At 36.5% G+C, this 12,021-nt stretch overlaps 1 protein-coding gene across 2 annotated transcripts; it reads left to right on the plus strand.

Annotated features, from left to right (window-relative positions):
* The first annotated feature begins 957 nt into the window (after positions 1 to 957).
* Positions 958 to 6,660, plus strand: LOC149565392 (uncharacterized). Of its 2 annotated transcripts, XM_089818897.1 has the most exons (4): positions 958 to 1,182; positions 1,434 to 1,628; positions 1,927 to 5,035; positions 5,835 to 6,660. In XM_089818897.1, exons 3-4 carry the CDS (start codon positions 2,167 to 2,169, stop codon positions 6,392 to 6,394), a joined length of 3,429 nt encoding a protein of 1,142 aa, XP_089675023.1. In that variant the 5' UTR covers positions 958 to 1,182; positions 1,434 to 1,628; positions 1,927 to 2,166; the 3' UTR covers positions 6,395 to 6,660. The 2 variants fall into 2 exon arrangements, with proteins under 2 accessions (XP_089675023.1, XP_089675022.1); XM_089818896.1 differs by having other exon boundaries at positions 958 to 1,628.
* The last annotated feature ends 5,361 nt before the right edge of the window (positions 6,661 to 12,021 follow it).

Genomic DNA, 12,021 nt, shown 5'->3' on the forward strand with positions numbered 1-12,021 from the left:
TTCAGAAATCTGAGCTAGAGACAAGATACTAATAATGCTTTTCTTCAGATGCATTATTTTAGCTGGTGATGACTGATGTGATGTAAGTGGAGCAGCTCCATTATAGCAATTTGCCTCGCCAGCTTATCTATAAAGAAAGACCAGTTCCAGAGATAATGGTAAGAAAACGAAAACCTAGATATTCTCAGATATTTGAATTTGAGTGCACCTCACCCAACAACTGAAAGACAAGTTTGCACTAATTAAATGATAGGGCATTTGGACACGAGGGATTGATGTGTTAAGAGTAAAGATAAAGAGGACACAAGTGGGTACCTAAAGATCAGAGGGAGTTAATTGAGATTAAAGTTTAGGGTTCTTGGTGGGCGAGTGCCTTCATTTCAGGCATATCCAAATGGCCCCACTTTGCCTGGACTTGCCACCACATCTGCGATATTGAGGTCAGTGATAGAAGATTGTATTGGTGCTTTCTGATGGCTGGACAGATTGTCAATTGCCTGTTGGAAATGGCAATTGATACATCCAAGTAGTTCGTCAATTCACCGTACAAAAATGACGATTCATACATTGGGGGCTTGACATTGTCCATTGATCTATTCAAGTTGTTCTGCAATTCGCCGTAAAATATGACCATTCATAAATTTAGGGTTAGAAAGTGGGCATCCACTGATACATTCAAGTAGTTTGTCAATTTGCTTTCCAATGTTGCCAATAGGTACATCTTCATGGCTAGAAAGTAGCCATCAGTACTACGTGAATTCACCATGCCATTGGTACATCTGACGGTTAGATAAGCACAACTCAATAGACCGCCAGATCTTTGAAATTAGGGTATTAATGGTCTCTGTCGTTTTTGGCTGCTCTGTGTGAAATGCATGTGGGATTGTCTCGTAGTCTGCTCCTTTTTCCACTAACCGCTGTGCTCTTGTTTTAAAGCATGTATTTTAATAATTTGGTAACCCTGTGTTTGATATGATGAAATGGGTCAGAGTATGGGCCATGGGTACCTCAGCATTTGGAGGCTCTTCCTCCAAGAGCTTTACACACAAATCTGCTGCCACTTGCCAGCCCACGTTACAAAGTCAAAAGTACTGCCTGCAAAGCTTCAGGGCTCCTTCTATGCATTTTTTAAAGCAATTTCATTGGGAATGTAATACCTAATACATTTGCAAACTAACTCTGGTACGAAATTCCGACAAACACACCTCGCATACCTAGGCTACATGTAAATAAAATAGCTAGAGATGAGATAGGAGGATAATGACATGGCCTTTGCTAAAAGCAGAAGAATTGAAAACAGGGTTGTTTTAGTATGTAATCATACAGGCCATTGCCGCAGTCTGTGGGGGGCTGATTATTTAAGTTTACTGCTTGCGAAAAAAATGTTTTTAATTTTTGTTCTTGTTGGCATTCAATAAAACAACCTGTTGCAGGTGCATGAATACTTATTTGGTGTTTAAGGTTTGGGGAGCATCGATCTGCCTTCAACATGATCCGGCCTCATCCATTTTATTGTGTCATTTTCATATTGGAGCACTCACTCATAAACCTTTGCACTAGAAAATTTATGCGGAGTGCCACTATCACTTAACTGAGGGAGATGATAATGTTTACAAATATCTGCAGAGGTAAGTGGTGGAAAATTTGGAAGAGATGACGAGTGTATTTATAAAACGACACTGCTTTTGAGTTTTAATAGGTTCATGGTGGAATCTGAGTAATTGTTTTAATGTGGGAATCTTTTGAATTTCGGGACTAATTGAACTGTGACTATGCATTAATGGTGTAGGTCCGTGTGCAAAGGATACATTAAACATAGAATCTTTTGAACTGCACTAAAGTCATTGCTTTCCTGATATTACTGCAGCTGGCTCATATAAGTAATACAACACCCATTTAAATTTTGTTGCTCATTTTCCAATGCAGGAGCCATGCTAGGTGCCGGCCGGGTTCTCGTTGATAAAACATAGCTATGAAAAAGACAGTATCATTTTCATTTTTCCTGCTGTCCTTGCTAGCCTGGTAGTGGGTTCAAGATAAAACCGGATCATTGAAATGTGTTTGCGTTTCGCCCAAAGTCATGTTTGCACGACACCCAAACGCCATGCTCTGTGTTTTGTGAATTGAATTGAGCGGAGGGAAGAGAGTGAGTTCTCCCAGAAGGCCATGTCTTTAGCCCACTTGGTAACTTTCCCAACTAATTTTCTTGGTCATGGAAAATGGAGAACAGTGTGGGCAATGGCTTGGATTGTGCTCCTCGCACAATGGAGGGCAAATGGGTTGAATATAGAAGGCCAGGCACTTTTATCATGGATGCACACTCTCAATGATGGGAAAGGATCGCCACTTCTCAGCGCATGGAATCCCCAAGACCCGAATCCCTGCAACTGGACTGGTATCTCTTGCTCTTCACAAGGTCTGGTTAGTTCTATTTATCTACATTCTATAGAGCTTTTGGGTACAGTTCCCTCACAGTTTGCTTCTCTTGAGTCTCTCCAATCACTTGTAATATCCGCAGCCAATCTCAGCGGAACACTTCCCAAAGAGATTGGAGACTACAGCAAATTGGTGTTGTTGGATCTGAGCGGAAACAGACTTACGGGAAGTATTCCATCCGAATTCGGTCAGTTGAATAATCTGCAGAGCCTTATTCTGAGTTCCAATGAACTCGAAGGAAATATACCTCCAGAGCTTGGCAATTGCTCAAGCCTCATTGAGTTGGTTCTTTTGGACAATCAGCTGAGCAGCAGGATACCCCCAGAGTTTGGCAAGCTATCCAACTTGGAAATTTTGCGTGCGGGTGGGAATCCAAACATTGAAGGTGCACTTCCCGCTGAGCTTAGTAACTGCACTAATCTCACCATACTTGGTCTTGCAGAGACAAGAATTTCTGGTACCATTCCTTCCTCTTTTGGGTCACTCAAAAAGCTACAAACTCTAGCACTTTACACGTCTATGTTATCGGGATCGATCCCACCGGAGCTTGGTAATTGTTCGGAGCTTGTGAACTTATACCTCTATGGAAATAGTCTCTCTGGTTCTCTGCCCAGGGAACTGGGTAGGCTTCAGAAGCTGGAAAAACTTCTTCTTTGGCAGAATGACTTGGTGGGAAGTATACCCCCAGAGATTGGAAACTGCACTAGTTTGATAGTCATTGACCTGTCTTTGAACGCCTTGTCTGGGAGCATTCCAAGCACAATAGGCTCTTTGAAGGATCTGACGGAGCTTCAACTCAGCGCTAACAATATCTCAGGGTCAATACCTTCTTCGCTTGCTAATTGCACCGCTCTTTCTCAGCTTCAGATTGACAGTAACCAGATATCTGGAGAGATACCCCATGATCTAGGACAGCTCAAGAATCTGACAACGCTGTTTGCTTGGGAAAATAGGTTGCAAGGATCAATACCTCCCAGTTTAGGTGGCTGCAGTAAGCTTCAGTCTTTGGATCTTACGGAGAATAGGCTCACCGGAAGCATTCCTCCAAGCTTATTCCAATTGAAGAACCTAACGAAGTTGCTTCTTCTCTCTAACAATCTCACCGGCTCTATCTCTCCAAATGTTGGGAGCTGTAGAGCTTTGATCAGGCTCAGGTTGGGTGATAATCAGCTTAGTGGAGAAATACCCAAAGGGATTGGAGAGTTACAAAATCTCAACTTCCTTGACATAGCACGCAATCACTTGACAGGAACCATCCCTCCAGAGATTGGAGAGTCAACCGCACTTCAGATGCTGGATCTTCATGACAACCGGCTTACAGGTTATCTGCCTGAAACATTTGGTTTATTGGAAAATCTACAAGTCTTGGACTTATCAATGAATAGGTTCATTGGTTCTATACCATCTATGTTTAGAAATCTGACTTCGTTGAATAAGCTAAGGCTAAATGCAAATGATCTGTCTGGAGTAATCCCCGGGGAGATTTCTCTATGCACTAAGTTACAGTTCCTGGATTTGAGCAGCAACAAACTGGTAGGCAACATTCCTTCTGAGATCGGAAGAATAGAAGGATTAGATATTGCATTGAACTTGAGTTACAATTTTTTGTCTGGTCCTATCCCTGCAGAGTTTTCGGGGCTTACAAAACTGGCAGCCCTGGATGTATCTCGCAACATGCTGACTGGAAATCTAGATGCACTTGGCCAACTACAAAATCTAGTGTCTCTGAACGTTTCATTCAATAATTTCTCTGGATATCTGCCAGATACTAGCTTTTTCAGAGAATTGCCTGTAACTGATTTAACAGGCAATGTACATCTTTGTACTTCAGGGACCGATGATTGTTTTGAACAAGTCGGCTACCAGCCCGAGGAAGGACGTTCGAGAATCTCTACAGTGAAGCTCATAATAGGACTACTATTTAGCATAACAGGGCTGATGTTGGTTTTAGGGATCTTTATGCTGAATAAAGCGAGAAGAATGTCCCAGAGAGACTTCGAGGATTCTGAGAACTGCTGGCAATGGCACATGACACCGTTCCAGAAGCTCAGTTTCTCCGTTGAAGATGTTGTTCATTGTCTGGTCGATGACAATATAATAGGTAAAGGATGTTCAGGCTTGGTATATAGAGCAGAAATGCCTAATAGAGATGTAATAGCAGTTAAAAAGCTTTGGTCTTCAAAGAAAGGAGGACAAGAGAGAGATTCATTTTGTGCAGAAGTAAAGACACTAGGGTCCATCCGCCATAGAAACATTGTGAGACTTTTGGGTTATTGTTCAAACAATACAAGCAAGCTTCTCATGTATGACTACATGCCTAATGGCAGCCTGGGTGTTATGTTGCATGAGATGAGAGGCATGCTAGACTGGGAACACAGATACAACATAATCCTAGGCGCAGCGCAGGGGCTGGAGTATTTACACCATGATTGTGTGCCTGCAATTGTGCACCGAGATGTTAAGGCTAACAACATACTGCTAGGCCCTCATTTCGAGCCATATCTTGCAGATTTTGGTCTTGCCAAGCTTATAGACCCATCTGATAACTACGCCAAGTCTTCAGCAAATGTTGCTGGATCCTACGGATACATAGCCCCCGGTACCTCTTTACCCCATACTGTGTTTCACTTATTATCTTCCATTAAATTAAATTCTCTCTTAACTTCTGGGTATGGATGAGTTATATCATGCATTGCATTGTTAGTATTGGACTGAATATTAATTGCCAACCTATAAACATGTAGGTTCTGCCCGGGAATGGTTATTCTTATCTTGCAAACATTGTTGTCTTACGTTATTTGTATGATTTGAACAAACCTGAAGAGTTAATAGGTGATGCTTAGAATATGGGTTTCCTCTGGCGAACATTTCCATGCATTAGCTTTTCCAATTCAGCAAGTTTTTTTGAAAAATACATAGACACTATTGCTTATAACAATTGAGTTTTAATCGTATCAACTCATTAAGGATTATTTCATTCTCCATGCTTAGTTTTATTCTCTACAGACACCGTTATTTTAAAATCTTAAATCTTCAAATGACACATTCATAGAAAATCTCTCTAGTTTTATCACTTTACAAAGTAATAAATTGATGGAAATCGAAAAACTTTGCACAGTGAAAAATGGGTGTCCAATCTGCTCCTTTGATTTCCAATTTCAATATAGAATAAAATATCACACTTCTCTCTAATGAATTGAGAGAAATTTCTGTAGAAATTTGAAGGACCCACTTCTTAACCCAATGAAAGAAAGAACAGTACAATCAACCCTTTTCACTCTCCATACAATCAACCCTAAGGGGAAGCACAAAACCCCAAAAAGAAAGATTGCTGAAGCGCCCATGAATTCATTATCTTTCTATTTCTAACCCAGCAACCGTAACATGGGATTTTGCAGAGTATGGATACATGATGAAGATTACAGAGAAGAGCGATGTGTACAGCTATGGAGTGGTATTACTGGAAGTGCTGACGGGAAAGCAGGCGGTTGATCCATGTCTGAGCGAAGGAGCGGCCATGCACTTGGTGGAGTGGGTGAGGGAAAACATAGACAAAAAGAGGGAGCTGGTGGAGGTGCTGGACCCACGCCTGCAAGGCAGAGCAGATCAAGAGATTGAAGAAATGTTGCAGGCCGTGGGAGTTGCACTTCTCTGTGTCAACCCCAATCCAGAAGAGCGCCCGACTATGAAAGACGTTGTTGCCCTTCTCAAAGAAATCCGCCATGCCGGTGACTGCACTGAGCATGATTATGACAATAAACTCCATGTCCTTATTCACCAGCCCACCGCGTACTCCCACTCTGTTTCCCCCTCTCATGATGAAGAAGAGCAGGAGCAGGAGCAGGAAGAAGAAGAAGAGGAGGAGGAGGCTCAGCTCATTATCACCACATCACCCCACTCTCACTCTCACGACTCCATTAATATTTCATCTTCCACAGCCTCCTCCAGGCTTCATTAATCCACTTTCTCTCTGTATCTCCATCGCTGTTGAATGCAAATTGTTGTTGCATTAAGTTATGTCTGAAAAGACTTCTTGAATGATCAAATGATTCAACAGTAAAAGATACTCTTTTTAAGAAATCAAAGGAACGGTGAGCAGACAGTCTATGAATGCAAGATTTTCTTTGTAGATGGAGAGAAGTTTTCCATTTGGTATTCAATCCAATGTGTTAATCTTCATAGCAATGAGTTAATAAATTCTGAATGTGAAATTATTGTATTCAATTTCTTCAGCTTATTTATATTTTTCCTGCTTTGATCGTAAATGTAGATTATTGATTTTTTGTGAGCAGGAGCATCATGATTTACAATTTTCAAGGCAGATAGGCAGGCCTGATAACAGTTTGGGAAGGATTTTGGGTTTTGAAATAACTCTGAAAAACTCTCGCTATCATATCTGAAATCATGAAAGATAGCATTGCTTAAACGGCACTCTCACATCACATCAGAAATTCCCAAATATTGTATTGCTTATCCGGCACTCCATATAAATTTGTCAACTCTTAACTTCAAAGCTTATTAAAAAATAATTTCCCAAATATACTATTTATAAAAAGAAATCGATGCTATAATTTTATAATTAGGCATCTAAAATAAGGTTTATCATATGATGAATAATTATTTAATATAGGGGCCTTGAATCTAGTTTCTTTACTATGTAAAGACAAATTTAGAATAAGAAATTATTTAACACTACATTTTAGATTATAAATATTGAAACATTTTAATAATTGAGGTTGTATAAGAAAAAAATATGGTAAAAGAGGGATGTCAATAGTGTATCTTGAATGTAACATCGCAGTCTAACATACAGACGAGGCCTGTGTGTTTTTGGAAACTACCTTACTTAAATCTGAGGGAGTTCTAAGATTTTCTTTTTTAACCACTAAGTGAATGGTACATGTAACAAAATTAGAACTCTAATGGAGGTTGTTGTAGGTTTTTAGATTCTATAAAAACATTGCCAAAGAAAATGTGGTTGAAAATGTTTAGTTGCTCCTTATTGGCTAAGAGATCTTCCCTTTTGTATTATTCTAGTCCTAAAAACTTATGTAAATCCAAATTCTAACCTTTGCTAGCTAGGAAATAATGATCATACCCGATTGCATTTAATCCATTTATTACATAACCCATGAGAGACGAGTATACATGAAAGCTTACAACATCGCAATTATGCAAAGATCAAATCAATAAGCCACAATACAATAGAGGAAATACCCTAGGAAAATCTTGATGAGGGAAAAACCCTACCTCCAAAAGCATGCATACTCTATTACACTATACAACAATAAATAAATACAAAGCCCTTATCAGTTACAATGAATACTCTTAACATATCAGGTCATCCAAGGCTTCTTTATGTGTCCAAACATATCTCTATACATGCCATGCCAGGCTTCACAAATGCAACATTCAGAAAGACTCACTAACTAGAGCTCAAAATTGACAGCCAACCAAAAGCACCAACATGTGGTTTCTTTTATAGCCACAAGCTTACACAAAATACAATTGAGCACAATACCATTGACTCTCCCATTTAATATTGGGTAGTAACTTTACACATTGGTATGCATCTTTTACCAATAGTAAAAAATGCAATAGCATATCCCAATGTGACACCAACATTAAATAACAATATCCCAATGTTATAATACAACTCAACAAGTAGCCCAAATAATAGAATTTCCATGAAATCTTTATGTAATGCACATCCATTTAGGTGCTCCTAGGTACAACACACGTTATAATAAAAGATAAAATTACAAATAGTATGCAATATGTACAATATTTTCTCAATACTACAATATCTTATTATTTGGGACAATAATATCATATTCTAGCATATAAACCAAATTTCAACTTATGTTAATTTAATTCATTGTTCATAGATTATAAAAAAATCATCACAATCTAATCAACAAACACAACTTTGATCTTCTCTCATTTCAAATAAAGACTAAATTATATTCAATTAATTTGCAATGTCGTCAATTAAAAAAATATTGAATTTTTCATACTGACGATAATAATAAATTGAACCAAGGAATTGTTACTAAATTTGTAACCAATAAAGTTCTAGTTTTACCTCTAAATGAGGTTGCTCTCTAAATCAAATAGTTTCATCTTCTAACTTTTTGAATAAAATGACTTTCATCTTTTATCTCCACACTCAAACACAAGAGCTTAATTAATTTTTGGATCAAAGTGTGTGAAATTAAGGACAATAATCCTTAAATACACATGTTTATTCATTTATATATATCACAATAAAAATTGTCAATCATAATGCATATTTGCATTTCCCAACTTGAACAAAGGTTATGGGTGGGAAAGATCCCATGTTTGAAAGCTAAGGTGCCAAAATTAACCATAAAAATGATATTACAACACATGTTGGAACTTGGAAAGAAAATGAAATCAAAGGTGGAAAAAATAGGGCTGAAATGTTGGAACTATCATAAGATGCATATCATAGGTTAGTGTAACAAGGGTTAAATGATAAACTTTCCAAAAAAGATTGGTTTGAAAGTTTGGAAAATACATATGAAATAGTGGGAAAGGATGTGTTAGGATTAAGGTGTCTCAACCTTAGATTCCTAACGTGTTGATTATTTAATTACATTTTTCACCCACTTTGCAAGCTATAAAATGTAGGGGATTAGTGTCACGCTTGCTATATTGGAACTATGACAATATTTTAATTACTATGATATTATTATTTTTGTGAAAGAGTAAAAAACAATTGGTATTTGGTAGCTAGTATTTATGACAAAGTTCATGTTTGACAAGTGGTGTGAGGTAGGTGTAGCATATAGAAAGATGACCACTTAACTTTTGAGAGTGTGAGTTGGTTTTAGAAATTATGAGCACTTTTTGCTCATGTTTAAGCTATATAAATATGTGAATCCTTAGTGTAGTTTGTATGATAGCTTGAATATCTTCTTAGAAGCTATTATGTGCCAAAATGTCTCTAGATTTCCATGTTGTACTTGCAATCAAAGGTGATTGACTCTATACACTATATACTACTATTATAGTCATTGATAATAAAGATGTGCTTTCAAGAAAGCATAAGGTTGCAACTCAGGATATAAATATCTTTGTGTTAAACAAAAATGCATGTACGAAAGAATATCAAACAATAAAATAATGCAAGTTCATAAGGGATATTGTATACATTGAATAATAAAAGAAGAGAATAAGGACACTTTATGCTTCCCTAAGTGGATTATATTTATACTAGGCATATGTTTTAAAGAAAATATAAGATTTCACTTAGGATGTTAATCCTTATGTAAAACAATGAATGCATGCAAGAAAGGATGTCATTTTATAAAAAGAAAAAAAGTCGACAAAGGGATAAAATGGATCCTATGAGATAAATAAGAGAATGAAATAGGGTCATTTTCCCCTAAGTGAGGAAACAAGGAAAATGACTATTATTTTTCTCACGAATGATGAAAATGAGCCCACAAAGAACAACCTAGAAATATCGCATAGCGAGGAGAAACATAATAGGAATATAGATGTATTAGGTAGAATGATGATGAAAAATATCTTATTCATCACTGCAATTCATTTGAAGCATTCCACAATCAATGAATTCTTGAATTTTACAATGTGAATTTCAATGTTCGCTAGTCTTATGGCTATTAATTTGATGATTCACATAAATGGAAGAATGATTTTGTTTGTTTTTTCTATATTTGTGTTTTATTTTCAAAGGAAAATTAAATAAGTTGTTTTTAAGAAGCTCAAACAAAATATACTCTTGTTGCGATGAGAACTTAGCAGAAGAATGCATAGAGTGATTGGAGAAATGAGAATGTTGGAAACCTAGATTTTCTTTGAGAATGTTTGACATATTAGTAAGATAATAAAATCCTTTGGAAGGAAGTGGATTGAAATCTAAAGAGGACCATTCAATATCCATACATTCATCAAATAAAGGTGTTTGATTTCAAAATTCAAGAATTGTATTCTTTATATGGGATGTTGGTGCGAAATATAAGGTTCCGCAGTCACTGTGAAGAGTTGATGGGCCACCTATTTCTATTGGAGAAAGTTTGAGTGAAGGAAATGGAGATGGAATATAGTCAATTTTATTATGAGCCTTATGCTCTAAGGTTGGAATTTTGAAGAGAAATTCATCAATGTATACTAATGCATGGTCACCTTTTACAACAATCCTTGATTTAGCTTGAGATGTGTTTTGAATAGTATTGAATGGATTGATTTCATTAAGCTTAAAGGGTTCCTTAGCAAAGAAAAATCATCAAGTATGCAATATTCTTCTTCTAAGGTATTCTTAGGAGAAGGACAAACATAATGCATCAAGGCCTCATCTATAGAAGGAAAACTCATAAGAAGTGGTTTATCATCAGGATAAATAGTCATACCATTGTCCACTTGTGTTAAAGCAGATTTATAAGGAATGGAATAATCCATATCATTATCCAAGGATTCATCCAAAATAAGAGAATCATTAAAGGAAGTAGTATTGTCTTGAAGAAGAGAAAGTTCAGGAGAAGAATAATCATGAATAAAAATGGCTTCATGAGAAAAAGAGCAATCAATATCCCTATCCAAGGGTTCATCTTAATAGGAGATCATCAATGGTAGGAAAGTATGTATGAATAAATCTCATTGTAGCAGAAACATAATCATGAATCACTAGGATTTTTCCCCTATAGGTAAGAGGATGAGTAAGAAAATAGGATGCATTATTTGTTTCTTGCATCTAAATGTATTTATGAGAGAAATACATTTGAGTAGAAGGATCAATATTATCTTTCAAGATATCACCCTTGGGAGGGAGATTATTTGAATAAATAGATTGTTCTTGTGCTAAAATTTTGTCATAGGTGGGATTGATTTTGGGAGGGTGAACATTATGGGAATGAAATAAAAGGAAGAACTAAATTATAGTCATATGTGTGATTTATGCAAAGTGAAGAAAAATTGAACAAGAAAATGAATATTAAAATATTGATTGAAAATTAAATTAAATGACTATAAATTAAATGTTTATTTGTTTTTCTATTATTTTAGATGAAATACAATGCAATCTAAGAGTGAACTAGATGTCAAATGTAATTTTTTTTATAAATTTTTCACGTTGAGTTCACCAAAATGTAATATATAAAATGGTGATCAATGATGGTAGACCTCCAAATTATATATACATTAGGAAGGGGACACAAAATAATATCCTTAGGCCCCATATCTGATTTGTATATCTCAAAGAGATAAGATGGATACAAATGCAAGATCTAGCCAAAGAAAAAGATAATTGGTGTTTCCTTCCTTGATGTAATTAGGAATGAAAGGGAATTTTCACAAGAGGGATGCACCAAATAAATGAGGACTAATATGCAATATCAAATATAATATAAGAAATTAAAATTCTAGAAAGAATGGAAATAAAGATGCACTCACCTTAAAAGCTAGTTGAGAACACACTTTTAGATAAGTAGAAACCTTGTGAAATTGTTTCAAAGCCAAGAATAGACAGAGATTTGAGACCCTATCAAACCTATATCTTCTAGCTACGAAAATATGAGAGCACCAAGGATAGGTCACTTT

Source organism: Cupressus sempervirens, chromosome 3 (genome assembly GCF_028749045.1).
Source record: "Cupressus sempervirens isolate cs-2001-9-10 chromosome 3, ASM2874904v1, whole genome shotgun sequence".
NCBI classification, from domain to species: Eukaryota; Viridiplantae; Streptophyta; class Pinopsida; order Cupressales; family Cupressaceae; genus Cupressus; species Cupressus sempervirens.

Excerpts from the sequence above, each read along its gene's own strand:
- LOC149565392 (XM_089818896.1), top strand. The coding sequence starts at position 2,167 with ATGTCTTTAGCCCACTTGGTAACTTTCCCAACTAATTTTCTTGGTCAT. Across the intron at positions 5,036-5,834 it reads CTACGGATACATAGCCCCCG|AGTATGGATACATGATGAAG; the intron begins GTACCTCTTTAC and ends GGGATTTTGCAG.